This window comes from Pseudopipra pipra, chromosome Z (assembly GCF_036250125.1).
Source record: "Pseudopipra pipra isolate bDixPip1 chromosome Z, bDixPip1.hap1, whole genome shotgun sequence".
In the NCBI taxonomy this organism is placed as follows: Eukaryota; Metazoa; Chordata; class Aves; order Passeriformes; family Pipridae; genus Pseudopipra; species Pseudopipra pipra.
The window spans coordinates 33805203-33820787 of record NC_087581.1 but is presented as its reverse complement, the minus strand read 5'-3'; the positions used below and the strand labels follow the sequence as shown (position 1 = coordinate 33820787).

Genomic DNA, 15585 nt, shown 5'->3' with positions numbered 1-15585 from the left:
TTATTCCTCCCCAGGGCAACACTTACAGTTCTGGCATGATAGAGCAAGATGTGATGCTAAATACATTAATCACATGTCAAACTTTGGTGCTGAGCATCAAACAAAGTAGACAACTTTTTTTTTTTTTTTTTTAAATTTTAAAGAGAAGCACCTGAAAAGGAGTTATGACTAAAGTAAAACATCTCAAGGAATGATTAGTACTTTTTAATTTTTGCTTTTTAATTACTGCCCTGGGAAATGAACAAGTGCTTTATGTTCAGACATTCAGATGTCATTATAGTATTGTTCCTTTTTGATGCTTCTGCCCATTGTTAATGTTGATGCATGTATATTATAGAGCTACGTAGTTCAATTTTGAAGTCTGACTCAAAAATACATTTGCAGTACTAATGCAAGAAGCATCTGAAGAAAAAGTGTAATTGAATAATTTGTGCAGCACTGTGTGAAGGGAAGAAGGGAAATAAGAAGGGAAGAACACTTCAAAATAATTATTTTTACTTAATTGTTTCCACCTGTTGCTACAGAGAAGGGAGATACTGCAGTTCTTGCACATGTTTTATGGGTAAACTATTCAGGTCCTACAGCATTAACTACTGGCTTAACACATCCTGATTGAACAAATTATAAGTAGCTATCTACCATTAGTGGGTGTAGTCTCAGTCTTCTCTAATTGACACCACTTCCATTAAGCAGGTTAATTTTGCTTTGTTTTCTTGTGTAGTTTTTTTTTTTCTTAGAGCAGTTCTACTGCATCCATTATTTTAAAATTAGTCAGCCCTCAGGAGGATGAGGCTGGCCATGTCCTGCTTTGGTCCTTTATGTTCCACCACACTTCTGCTGTCCCATCTACATGGTAGGTAAAAGGGTGGTTAAGTAAAGATAAAGAAAAGCGAAATATGTTTTCTCTTCTGTAGCTTTGTAAATCTGTGGCAGATTTACAGCCAGATATACCATATTTACATACACTTCTGTTCTAGGTAAAGGAAAAAGAAATCAGTGGGTATATGCAATGCATATTGAAGTGTTGCCTAAAGATTGAGAGCAGAAAAAATTCCAGGCAAATTTAGTAGAGATAAGATAATAGAGCAGGTCTTTAATGAAGGCCTTCTGGTGCAAAGAGTACAGAAAAGGTGTGCCCTGTGTCCAGGCATTCCACAATTTATGGTCTGATCCAAGAACCACCCACCCCCAGGTGGAAGAAAGACCCCTTTCTTCCTCATCTTCCTTTTCTTCACATCATGTTCTGTTTTTGGAGCTTTTCCAAGGTTCCAGGCTTGAAGGTTGCTTTGACTATGATGGTATCTTGTTGTTGAGGCTTGGGGTCTAAATGTTCTTAAACTGGAGGTGTTTAGTACAGTCCTACCTTGATAGGAGCCTAAACAAGCCTGAAGAATTTAGAAAATTTGATATGAAATGGGGAAATAGGGTTTAGTGACTGTTAACTACCATTCTAAAGTATGACAGACTATACAACTACATTAAAATGTACAAAAGCTAAAAATCCTAAAAATTCAAAGGCATGAAAGTGTTTCTCTAAGTTTCTTGCATGCTAGGCAACATATAGATAGAAATGCTTATAATCAGTTTAGAAGAAAGTAAGCAAGCCACGTAGACTTCTTGACCATGCGTTCCTGCAAATTGAAATGTCACTTTGCAGGTTGGAAGTAATATGAAAATGAAGCTTGTCTTATAGAGAGTGCAACAGGTGTTTAGGACAGTACAGTTAGTCTACTGGCTGCTTTTGCAATACCAAAAGCCCACTTCTGGCAGTTTCAGTGCAAGTAGGCAGTGCAGAACTATTCTTGTCTCTTGAAAATTCTGGGTGTTAATTCTCAGAAGAAAGGATCCCATATGACCCATAATGAATAGTTCCTTTATTGCTGGTTCCTTCATTCTCAGTTCCCTTATTATCAGTTATAACTGCAGATCACCACTTTCCTTGCCATTTCAACTTTTCAGATTCAGATACTGCTTTGCTTTTTCTGTTTTTTCCTGTCTTATAGAACCTCAAAGTCATCACCTTCTCAGAAACACTTCTCACTTTTTAAATTTTAAAAAAAATGCATTCAAATGCTAAGCAGAAACATGAGCAAATATATAAAGAAGAAAGCTTTTTTAGTAAAGGAAGTTTTCCATAAAAAGACATTAACTATTGGCTGTCCAATCAAATCTTCTATAGCTGGGCTGGACCCAGAGTCATCATTGTGTATAAGGAAAAGGATCTGGCAAAAGCTGGAGAGAGGATTACAGAAGAGAAGTCAAACTTTGCCTGAAATGTCATCAAGAGCACATGTTTTGCTCTGATTGTGCAGTAGTTCTGTTAATGTCATATGGTTCATATCATCATTTTTCCTTATAATTTTTTTTCTGATAGCTAATGGTGATGGTAAACATTCATAGACTGCCTTTATGTTCATCTTATGATGTTTCTTAAAAAACCATGTATAATGCCTAAGGTAAAAACTAACTTATCTTGCAGATATTGTTAAGCAGTGGTAACTGCTCATGTTTGACCACTTTGTTTGACTACAATGTTGGGGGTTGTATCTATTCTTGTGTAGGTATTTCTGGTTTTCCATCTGCAGTTCCAAGTTCTGAATTCATATTCAATATGGAATCCTATGTCCATATTGTGTCTGCTTTTTGAGCCTTTAAGGGTTCTTTCTTTTTTATTCTTCAGTAAAATTTTGCCTCTCCTTTTTGCAGGACCCAACTAGGATTCTAAACACAAATAGCAGCAGCAGCAGTAGTAACAGTTTTTCAAAGACCCACAAGTTAACAAAGGAGCACAAAGAAAAATCTTCTAAAGACTCAAAAGAACATAAAAGTGCCTTCAAAGAACCTTCCAGGGAACATAACAAATCTTCCAAAGAATCCTCTAAGAAACCCAAAGAAAACAAACCACTAAAAGATGAAAAAATGGTTCCTAAGATGGCCTTCAAGGAACCCAAGCCCATGTCCAAGGAGCCAAAATCTGAAAACACCCCAATCCTTGCCATAACTTGTGGGCAGCAGCAAGAAAAGAAGACTCTCACAAAAAGGCCCTCTGTGCTGGACTCTGATGAACCTTCTGCAAAAAAAAGAAAAAAACCCAGCTCGGATTCATTATTTAAAAGTTTTTCTAGTGCCCCACCACTGATTCTTACTTGTTCAGCTGACAAAAAACAGACAAAGGATAAATCCCAACTCAAAGTGGGGAGAGTCAAAGTTGAAAATGATGCACTGGAAGGGAAGACGCCTACTCTGCCGCCTTTTGATGATATTGTAGATCCCAGTGATTCTGATGTGGAGGAAAACACGTCCTCCAAATCTGAAGTAAGTGATTGATTGGTTTTTCTTAACATATGTTGAGTGTTCCTAGTCTTTGGAATTGTGTGTCATATTTGTGTTTTCCAGTTCCTTTCTCCTGTCTAATGGTAGATTATCCAAACTGAAGGAAGTTGATTGGGATGTTCAAACTTGATGCACGTTCTGGTTGAATTGTATTGCCTACTTAAGTCAATTAATAAATGTCAACATTATGATGAATGAGCATATGGGAGCTGACTATAAACAATACTGCTTTTTTGAGGTTCTTTTGCATTTCATGCTTCTTTTGAGACAAAAGGAAAGGGTTTATTTCACACTCTAAATCTTCGGTTTGAGGTGTTAAAGAATTCAGTAAATCCAGGAAAGGATTGCAGTTATATTGGAGTTACTCGTTATTTTTTTGCTAAAAGAGGCAGTTCTGTGAACCATGTCAGTTTTGTGGAGGAGGAGTTCCTAGGATATCACTCTGATGAGGAGAATCTATCCAAAATAGCAGGCTTACCAAGAAGAAAGACTGTTTTTTATGGCAATTTGCTTTTCTGAAAATATTTGTGTACTCTGCCTGCTCATTTTTTTCAAGCATGATTTGCTTTTGATAATTAGGATTTTAATCATTCTCCTAGTAAACTTTACTTTTCAGAAGCATCTTTTATAGAGACATGGGTAGAGAAGGAGAGGTGTGATAGAAGCCTTGTATGGTGCCATTGTCTTTGCTTATAGCTAGGGGTAGTGTGCATGATAGAGAGGAATTCTTCCCTGCCTTGCCTGTTCAATTCTCTCATTTTTCTGTTTTCTGATTTGTGCCTCTGTTACTGTCATCAGATGCATAACCCTGCTTGCCCTCTTTGGAAGAGACAATAAATGCCCTGCTGTGGGGAGTTGTCAGCATTAGGTTTTTACTAAATAGAAACTACTCCCGAGGGAGAAAGTAATTTACTTCTGAAGTGACCTTTTAATGACTGGCCTCTTAGGGCATGCTAAGGCTGTAAAATTTAGAAGGTATGAAATAGGACAGGCTCTGCTTTACAGCGTCACAGTGGTGATGTTCTGTGGTTGGAGTGGCATTCTCATTATGGCTTAGAACTTAACCAGTTTGTCTTTAAACCTGTACACTCTTGCTACCCTTGGTGTGAATTATTTTTTCATGTCTTAAAAGCAGCTGAATCTTCTATTTTAATTTATGTCACTGTCCTTAAGACTAGTTACCTATCCTCAGTATTTAGAATAGATTTTTGGATTTCCTGCTTATTCAAATAGGTGCCATGTAGTGGTGCATATACTGTTACTGGCAGCAGCAATTCTCCATTTTTTTTCAAAGACAGAAGAATTGAGAGGGGCAACTGCAACGTAACTGGAATTTTACAAATGCAGGCTCTATAGAGGTGTGTCCTGTGTAGCAACTTACAGATGATACGTGATGGATATGGATGATACTTAAAACCAATCCTTTTTAATTGCTGATACATGTCTCCCTCTTTAGTGTCTTGCAACCTCTCACCCATTACCAGTGGTGTAGTGGGTACACCTCTGTGTTTTTCACAGGCTGGCACAAATCCACTCCACTGCTGTTCATCCATCTGCAGTTGACCTGTAGGACCTAAGGATGTTCCTTAATTCTATACCAAAGCTCAAAAGCAGATTCAGTGTTTTCTAGGTCTGCAAGCCACTGTTACTGACAGTGTAAACTACTGGAGTCTGCTCCAAGAGAAGCAAATCCTACTGGTTGGGGCTCTTGTGTATTTTAACATTGACGTTCTGGATCATGGAACACACATGGGAGGGTCAGTGTGGTCCCCATCTGAACAAGTGAAAAAGATGTCTGCCACTTTTGGAGTTTGCTCCTTAATAAATCAGGCTGAGTATGGCTCCAGTCAGTGATGGGATACTATTTAGAAAGTCAACAATATACTTAAGTTTAAGAAAAACTATCTGGAAAACATGGAATAATTCCCTGAGGTGCCTGTGGATTCACACAATTGTTAGTGCTGTGGGAGAAAGAGCAGGGCAACCTGGTTAATGAGAGTCTTCAGAATTTCACAAAGAATTGTTCCTTCTACATTGTACTAGTTTTAATCAGGGAACCTAAGGAAAGGTTACACAGCCAAGCAATGTAATAGAGGTAATTCTGTGTGTTGGAAAAAATAGGTTGAACTTTTTTGTATGTCTTGGTAAGTTTCTAAACATTTCAGGAAAAGAAGTAAATTTTACAGCTAGATCCATAAATGGTATATCCTATAAATATATTCATATTAAATAAAAAAAAGGTGAAAAGTTGCAACTTTAGATAGAGAGTAATGGAAGTGAAAGTGTGATAGTGCTTTTGCTATACAGAAACAGTTATTTCAGGTCTGTTAAGCTTTATGATATTAACCAACATAGTTGCCTGAAGCTGGGAAGATGCTTCTTCAGTGGCATGTCCTGGCATAATGCTGTAAAATTCAGTCAAATGTTATTTCTTACTCTGGTGCAGTTACAGTGGTGGCTATCGTAGCACAGACGAACAAAGAATGTATCATTATATGGGAATATATTCCTTAGTAGAGTATCCAGATTTATTCCTAAAATGTCTTTAAAAAAGCAAAACCACAATACCCAATTCAGCAAATTTGGATTAGGTATAATAAATCGCATTACAAATCAATACCTAAAAGAAAATTGTTAGGATACTACAAAAGTATTAACTTTGACTCAAGTGCATTTTTATGACATAGTGCAAACCTAATACTGTATGGATTGTTGTAATGAAATTATGAATAATTTTGCTAAGAATTTTGTAGTTTCTTCAGTAAGGGATGGTCTCATTCTGAAATATACATGTCCTGATATGATGACTGTTCTCTTTATTGGTACTAACTCACATACATAACTTTGCATATCAAACATGATAAATTTGTAATAAAAGGTGCATAGTAGAGTTGAGGACTTTCTGCAAACCAAGTTTCTTTACTGTTGCTGGTCACACTGAAGAATTTTCAGAGTTAGAGGTAGTCCATGTCAATTGCAGAGGCTGGGTTTGGGATTTTAAAATAAGGATGACATTCTGAAAAGTCCTCATGGTAAAGGAATCTTACAAGCATCATTAAACAGAGGTACTGTTTCGCTGCATAGGTGCTACAGGATGGCAATACTGCTGCTCCCCTGGTTTCCTTGGATATAGCCCCTGTTCAGTGATTTGAGGTGGGGTGTATCATATCAATTCATGGGCTTGAATTTCAGACAGAAAAGCAGAGTGCACTCAACTCTTCTCAATATTGGCATCATGCTCTACCTAGTTCTGGGCATTCAGACTTGAAATACTGGCCTTTGTCTTAGAGTGGAGGGAGTAGAGGTTTAGCATCCTCTGAGAGAGATGTATTACTCTTTGTGTGGTAGAGCATGTCTGCCAATGGTTAATCGACCCTCTGAGCACTCCCTTAAAATTCACCTTTCAGAATCCAGATAGTTTAGCATGGTATTGCCTCAAGGGCATTTCAGAAAGCCAGACACTGTCCCCTGATGTCCTGGAGTCAGTCCCTTTGTGAGCTTCAAATGCCTTTGTAAAATCCAATGGAAATCAAGGGAATCATACCCTTGCTTAGTGATAAAATTTCTGCCCTTGTTTAATAGCCTTTCTGTGTGTGACTCAAAGACTAAGAACACACAAGGTCATTCTGTGGTCTGTTTGGCATACGCTGTAGTGTGGTTTACTGTTGTATTTATTTTAACTTATATTTTCTGTTGACTTGGAGCTGTTGGCCAGTGAAACAAGTGTCCATTTATTTTCATGCTGCTTTATTAAGTATCACTTTTCAAATACATCTGTGATTTAAGTGTGTTGCACTTCAGTAATAGTGATAGACTTGGTGTTCAAAAGAGTGTGGGGTCTTTTTTGAGTCTATGAGCTAGCAAAGCTCTTTGGTAGCAACAGGTATACTCAAAAATCACACAGGCTGAAAAACTATTTTACTGGCTTAGGTATGAAGCATGCAAAGTTTAGGTACAGAGTGAAAGCATGCAAATTTGTGATTTTATTGAGACATAGGCATATTATCATAGAATCATAGAATTATAGAATAGATTGGGTTGGAAAAGACCTCCAAGATCATCAAGTCCAACCCCTGATCCAACTCCAATTACTATATCATGGCACTAAGGGCCACGTCCAATCTCTTTTTAAAAACCTCCAGGGATGGTGAATCCACCACCTCTCTGGGTAGGCCGTTCCAATGCCTGATAACCCTCTCTGTAAAGAATTTCTTCCTAACATCTAACCTAAACCTCCCCTGGCAGAGCTTGAGCCCATGTCCCCTTGTCCTATTGTTGGTTGCCTGGGAGAAGAGACCAACCCCCGCCTGGCTATAACCTCCCTTCAGGTAGTTGAAGAGAGTGATGAGGTCGCCTGTAAGCCTTCTCTTCTCCAGACTAAACAACCCCAGCTCCATCAGCCTCTCCTCATAGGATTTGTGCTCAAGTACAGGAGTTAATGCTGCTCTTAAAACCATGCCAGCTATTCATGTGGTATTGTTGGACAATACCACTGTGTTGAGGAGGTAATTCAGTAGTTGCAAATGGTAAATGCTGTACAATCCAATATGTTTCCTTCCAGATATGTGCTCAGAGAGGAACAATGGCTGAAGATAATCAGACCTCCTTAGAGAAGTGGCAGTAGGCACAAGGATGCTCTTTGGCTGTCAGCATCTACTGTATTTAATGTATTGTGGCACCATTCAGCTACTATACTTCCGCCTTTTTAATTTGATGTTATTATGAAGGGAAAAATGTTTAGCTTTCGCTCACAAAAGCTTAGGCAGGTATTAGACTGCTCTGAATGTGGTGAGATGAACCACTGCTGGATGAGGAAGCAGTAAGATAGACAGGTAGTGATCCTCTGTGGCAAGAAGCTCGAATGTTAAACTGAGATACTTTTGTTGCCACACTATGTTTGAAAATCACTGGCTTACAAATATATTAAGGATTTAGAAATAAAACCGTAGAGAGAAACTGTGTAGATAGGGTTAAATGTAGCAGTGAATCTGATGAGCTTCTTCCCAACACCTCCCACAACAACTGTTATCTCCTTGCAGGAATGTCCTGGGAAAGGTGTCCTGAGGTGTTTCCCATTGGTCCTTGTTAATCCCTTCCTGTGATTGGGTGTTCCTGTAAGCCCCTTGAGACTTCTAATTGGTTAACCTGTGATTCTCCCTAACCCTATAAATGTAACATCCCCAGCAATAAACAGCTCTCTTGCCTCCTCTCCACGCCGGTGTGCTGTCTCTGTACCAGCCATGGGACCAGGTGGGTGCTGGGGGGAGGGGAGGGCACCTCTCCCCTCCAGGCTCAGGGCCAGAAACCCCTGAAGAAACCCCTGGAGTTCCCTTTCCCCATCCCTCAAGACGTCGGAATGGTTCTTCAGATGGAGATGGAACTAGAACTGGGCTCCCCCACATCGTGGGTAGGGAAAGGGATCCCGAGTTAAATGTCTAGGTTGCAAAAGTAATCTTACTAGAATCAGGACGTTTTGCATTCTTGAATGGGTATTGAGGGGTGCCTTTTCAGTTTTGTGCTTTTTCAGGCAATGTCACATTTTGTCCACAGGAGAATAATATCAGTCATTATTAAGCTATTAGTACAGGCTTCAGTGTTTTAGTTTATTTGCAGTGATGGCTACATCTGTTTCAGTGGGGACTACTCATGTGAATTTACTCAAATATTTGGATAAATTTGGATTTGGGCCATATTTTCTATATTTCAGCCTTGGAAAATTCTATTCACCTGCTATCCTGCAGAAAGTAAGGATTTTAACTGGGTATATGCAGTGCCAATAGTCTAATTGTATTATTTCTTTTGTGTCAAAAAAAGAATATATACCTGGTCCCCTAAAGTCATGACAGTTTCAAGAAGCCAAGGTGGATTGTACTCAAAATATTAAAGACAGGATATTTTATGTTAATCATAATCAGGTGAGATCTTTTTGATACGGATTTCATTGCCTTGAATGTGCTTTATCTACTTCTATAAATGATGCTGTGATCCAGAAGAATGGCTGTACATAATCAAAATAAAATCCAACAGCTGTCAGTTATCAACTGGAGTAGTTTAACTCTTTTACAATAGTTAGATCTATCCAAGGCCCTTATGCTTGTTTATTTTTTATGTGGAACTAGTAAGTTTACAGTTATATTTGGGGGGCAAAAATGGCATGGTTTACCCATGTACTTTTGAAGGTTTGCTGCCAAACTCCAAATTTTCATAACACTTCCCATTCAAAAGGTTATAATGTGGTGATGACTGACATGAATTCTACAGGACACATCGTAAGTATGCATAATTTTCAGTAATCCCCTGAAGTTTAAATTTTACGAAGGCAGGACAAAGATAAGTGCTTGAGCTCACTGCTGCCATGAGTGTATCATATATCATGCCTGTGCAGAATGAATGACAATCCCTTGCCTGCTGATGAGAGACACTGCTGTTCAGCTGTCCATGGTGTGGAGATCTGGGGTTGTGCTGGGTCTTGGCACTTGATGTGGCACTGTGAAGGGATGTTGGGGGGCCCTTTTGGAATGGGCAAGGGATGCTCCTGTGCCTGCCCCAAATGCGAGGGTGATGGTGCCTATGTGTTGCTGTTCTTCTAATATTGAGATGTGCATGTAAGCTTGTTAGAGGGAACAAGTGAAAACAGATGTAATCCAGCAGTATTCTTTCTTGCCCTCTGTATGACTGGCTGTTCCCTCACAACAACAGTATCCACTCTGTCACTGAAAAATCAGGGCATGCCAGGCAGCATTGTTGTTTAAGGAAAGTGTCATGCCTGCAACCAATTTTAATAATATTTTGAGTGTTCACTGAAGATTGTCATACATTGCCACACTGGCAACAGAAAAATTGTTATTCATTTAGAGTGTTGATGTGAATTGTTTTAACTAACTACATTGTTATTAATTAGTGCTGTCTTACTTGGCTTAGTTGATACCTTAGTACAGCTTATGTTTTTATTAGAAAAAGATGGCGCAAAATTAATTTCTTCATGCTTTTTCCTACAAACAAAAAACTCCCAAACAAACAAAAAGCTTTGAGTAAAACATTCAGCTGTGTTTGTATTAATTCCTAGAAAACCTAATCTTTTCTATTAAAAACCTCCAAGCCAGCTTGCATCTTCCCTTGAAAATAGAAATCTTTATCTGCCCGACTGAAACATGTAATTTGTGCTTCCTCTGGCATTGGTTATGTTGGTAGAGTTTCTAGTCCTCTTTTTTGAGCAGCAATATCTTATGCCATTCATTCCCATTGGGGCTGTAAACAAGTAAATGCACATAGCTTTGGTGATCAGACTTCTCTGTTTTAAAACGATGTGGTTGTGAAGGGACCAGGAACTTTGGTAATTAACGCTCTCTTTATCCCAGTGAAAAGGCAGTCCTTGCACGCATGTGTAGCACAGTAAGCCTGAGTTCAGGAAATGTACATAGGGTTTTTTAAATTATCTTGAGATGTGCTACCTATTTTTGGTGTAGGTCTCTGAACTTCCATGAAGGAATTGCTTGCTGCGTACTAACTGTGTTGCAAGCCATCTGGCAGATGTGAGGAAAATTATGTCCTGTGTTATAGGAATTAATATTTCAGACACTGGAGTTGGAAGATAAGGATAAATGAAGCTATTTTCACTTCATAGAATCTGTTTACATATCCACAAAATTTGTATCATCACCTCAGAGCGACGTTAAAGGAGACTTTAAGGTGACTGACAATAAGGTGACTGTGGCCCCATCAGCCACAGCAGAGCGGTATTTTGTGGCTGAGGTTAACAGCCAGCTCTACCAGTGCCTGAGCTCCTTGAGGAAAGAATACTCACGGATCTGGGGATGACAAGGACCAGGGCATTAGTAACTGGATTGGTGCCTCAACGTTGATTACCCCAATCAGAGCACCATTGCAACATTTATGCCCTTTAATATCATAGTTGGTGAGCAGTTTTGATTAGGACAGAAATAAATCAAATTATTTTGCTCCTCTATGTGAGGCCATTTTAGGCATTACCTAAATAGGGGGAGGAGTTTGTGTCAGTAACCTGTTTGTGATTAGCTATTTGAATTATCAGCTGCAAAAGTATTATGGTATAAACCATTACAAAAAAATGAAGTAGATACAGTCTGTGACAATTTTAGTTTCTTTCATTGTATGAATAATATTTTTGCATTGTCCGTGCTGCTTTAATGCAGTTTACTTACTACACTGTAGCTTTATTCTGTGCATGAAAACAGAGATGCTTTCAAGACGGTGCTTATTGCATTGTGCTTACACAAGCAGAGTAAAATATCACAACTGAGCAGGAATATCAAGCAAAGAGTCATGGTCTGGATATTCTGGACTGGATATTCAGTTGCAAAGTTGCTCAGGTTCAAGGCAGGAAAAGGCAGGTTCAAGGCCAAAAGAGGCAGCCATTCTTGGTGCTCTTGGTGACCTAAATTTGCTTTGTGAGAGGACCATTAGGACTAGATTGCAAGTTAAATGTTACACTTTTAGCTAAATGAAGCAGTTTGTAGACAAGACGTTTCAACTTGATTTATTTGTGCCATATGCAGCCTTTTTTATCCTTTGAACACTATAAAACTCAAGATTGATCTGGCTTGTACTACATGAGATCTTCATTTAGCCAATATTTGAAATAATACAGTTATAACCTATGTTTTTAATAACTTCAGTTACCTTTATTGACTATATTACAAATACATTACATTATAACAGTTGAGTGGAATTTAGTTTAAATATGAACAAGTATCAATTTTCTTATTTTTGAAAGATTTGCTTTGTCTTTATCTTGTGTTAGTATTTTATTACACCTTATGGAACAGATGCAAAACTCTCTCAAAGTAAAGCTGAGATCACACTATCAAAAACATTTTAAATTTGAAAGGGAGAGGTAAGGGGCTGTAAATGAGTATTTCTTTTTGTAGTATATTTTTTGTAAAAGTACATGTGTAAGCAGAGTTACAGCATGCAGATGTGTCAGTTGTAAATGGGAAAATGCTGGTGAGACAATAGAAATCTGTTGTATGGTTGTTTTTTTTTTTTCTCAGAGAATCAGCATTGTATAGTTTGTATATAATATGCATGATAATTTTTGAAAACTACTAGACAAACACATTATAATATTATCATAGAGCAAGTGCTTAGGAACCATACTGTCAGATCTCTCAGAAATACCTATAGAGAAAAGTGTGTGTAGAGTGTATTGTTGTCAAACAACATCTAAAAATCATTGTTCAGTCTACAGTATCACAAGATTGGCTAAAAGTTATGACATTTTGAAAAACAGTTTGAGGGGCTTTGTTTTGTTTTAGAGACTTGAATTTTTTAGGGTACAGCATATATTTTTGTATTTTTCTCTGTCCAGCTTTTCACTGGAACTAGAATGTACAATAAATGAAAGCTGAGATTTTCACATAATCATTTAAATCCCAGGAGTTAAGTCTGAGGAAAAACTAAATGCAGCGAGGCTTGCTATAAAACTGACAAGGCCAACAAAGATCTGTACTAGATCTCTGTAGTTTATGGTGAAAGTTTGGACTTTTTTTTCATTTTCCGGGACGTAAGTTCAGGAAGTCAGTGGTCTGCAATAACAAAGACGGTGCATAGGGACTCTGCAGCAGGAATTCAGAAAAAAAGCTGTTGTTTTTCATATATTGAGGTCTGTATTTACTTGGTGTGTATGACCTTGACGAGGTTTCCTCATAGTAAAGTTTTAGTGTAGGGAGTGTTCTACAGAGTTTAAGATACATAAGAATAGAGAGGACCTACGGTGAATTTGCGAAGTCTGTGAGTACCTGCTGAGACACAGTGCAGAATAACACTCATAAAAGAAATTTTACTAGTAAACGGTTCTCCAACTACTTCTTCATTAACAGGAGTGTGTGAATTTCTAACATCAGAACCTCAGATCTGAGAGAATTTAGGAGCCACCTTCCTGCTGCCCCAAAAGTGACTGCAAACTGTTCAATTTCTGGAACTAACTGTGAGTGCATCAACATGGGCCCTTCTCAGTTCTGATATGTAAAGTAGGGCACAGTAGTAAAAACAGGGCAAGAGAAGGGAATCAGGAAGGATTGCCTTCCAACGCAGCAGCTTTTGGACCTGGCCAGAAAAACTACCGCCTATCTTCTGTTAATCCCATTAGAGCAGAAGATGTAGATTAGTTGAATGAAACTGTCACCTTGGCTTTAATACCTAGACTGAATTTTCTGGTTTGTATCTAGTATTAAAATTGAGGGTTAGACTTTCTTTCTAAAACACATTTCTCTCCTTTGTTGGCTTAAGAGAGCTTTGTATAAAGAATATGTGAAAGTTCTCAAAGGGAAAGTTTAAAAATTGTTAAGTCAAACTCTTGGAAAATCAATATCTTGTCAGCCTAATTTGGCTTAAAAAAACCCCCTGATTTGGTTAGAAGAGGGACAGTTGCCATTCTGTCATCACAGGCCTTTCATGCAATGGAGCTTACAAAATAAGCAATATTCTTCAAACAAGTAATTTATTGAGCATATCTTCCTCTTCCATCAGTGAGCCCTATCTTTTTCCCATATAATTCTGACTTTGAATAGAATACAGAGCTGTTAAATTCCCCATGTGGTGCTGCTCATACTTAATCAATTCTTTGCAAATATTGATGTCTTTTCACACATTTCAGGAAATGTGGTCTAGATAAAACAGTTTTTAAGACCAATTTTGAAAAGCCTTCATATGAGCCTGTCTTTGCCAGCATTACCTATGTATTCAGAACAGTCTACTTTCTTCTTGGTTGGGATTACCTGTTGGAAACTTCCATCAGTTTCCTCTTGCAGTTTGTTAAGGAGCATGTTCATACTCACATGACCATACACATTTTTAGTTTATTTTATCCTTAGTTTACTCATCTTGTAGGTTTGAAATCTGTGGAAACTCTATTATTCAGCTGTTCTACTTGAGAAACCTTAATCTTCTCTCCTGTATTTTTTTGCCTACTTTACTATGTGTCTTCCACTCTTACCAGTAAGGTATCTTCAACAAAAATATCCCTGCAGGTTAACAGCCTTCACTAGTGCTTTGTCTTTCAACTGTATTATACAGTGTGAAGAAAAGATACAAGGACTCCCTGAAACAACACTTCAACTTCGACCACATTGATCATCCTAACTGGTCTACTCTGGCCTCAAATCGGGAGGCCTGGAGACACACCATCTACAACGCTGCCACTTGCTTTGAAAAAGCACGCAGGATCACTCTCGAGGAGAAAAGACAACGCAGAGAGAATCGTATCCTGCTGAATACACCATCTAAGGAGTCTTTCTGCTGTGCCTTTTGTAATCGGATATGTCTATCTTGTATTGGCCTCATAAGCCACCACCCTTCCTAAATCTTCGTTCGCGAAGCCTAGCCATGATGAATGAAGGAAAAAGTATTGTACAGTGTACTGCAAAAGAACTTTTTTATTCACGTGTTAGTTCAGTCTTCTGTACATGAGTCTTCTCTAAGTCTTGAGTACTTCTGAGTTCTTGTTAGCATTGTCTCAAATCTATTTTTGATTTATAAAGCTAAGAAAAATTGTGTACATAAATATAGAAGGAAAATTATTTTCTTTCAAAAATAGGTACATGTTTCAGTAGGACAGTCTCTAAGGAAATGGAAATCTCGTTTCATCCAGTGCAGTTGTTCAAATAAAACAGTTGCAAAGTTTAATTTAGAGTCTATTCTGGATACTATTTGTTAAATGAAGGATGTGTTTCAAATTTAAAGAATCACAGACTGGTTGAGGTTGGAAGGGACCTCTTATGGTCATCTGGTCTAGCTGCCCTGTTCAAGCAGAGCCACTTAAAGGGTTGCCCAGGCCCCTGTCTAGATGTTTTTTTAATGTCTCTTAAGGAGGGAGATGCCAAAATTGCCCTGGGCAGCCTGTGCCCATGCTTGGTCACCCTCACAATGAAAAAGTGTTTCCTGATGTTCAGAGGGAACCTCTTGTGTGAGCAGCAGATGGGTTGATTACTAAAAGCTGAGGCAGTGGTCAGTGACTAGGCACTTAAATGTCAGTAAAAGTTGTAAGTGTAGGAGTCCTGTTAGAGAAGAAGGCTTGTCTTGGGGAACATGTTCCTCCTCCCTGAAATTCTAACTTTGGACAAAGTGGAAGTGGAAGTAGTGCTCAGCTATAAGCAGTTTCAAGTATATAGACTTTTCATGTTAGGAAGAAATTCTTTACAGAAAGGGTAGTCAGGCCTTGGAATGGGCTGCTCAGGGAGGTGGTGGATTCTCCGTCCCTGGAGGTTTTTAAGATGA

General features: G+C 38.4%; 1 protein-coding gene across 2 annotated transcripts in view; it reads left to right on the top strand.

Annotated features, from left to right (window-relative positions):
• MLLT3 (MLLT3 super elongation complex subunit) overlaps nt 1-15585 on the top strand; it is a 118850-nt gene that overhangs the window by 79641 nt on the left and 23624 nt on the right. For both annotated transcript variants that reach the window (XM_064642822.1, XM_064642821.1), the window contains one exon: nt 2707-3315. In XM_064642822.1, the coding sequence (XP_064498892.1) occupies nt 2707-3315 (609 nt within the window). The remainder of the gene's footprint in view (nt 1-2706; nt 3316-15585) is intronic.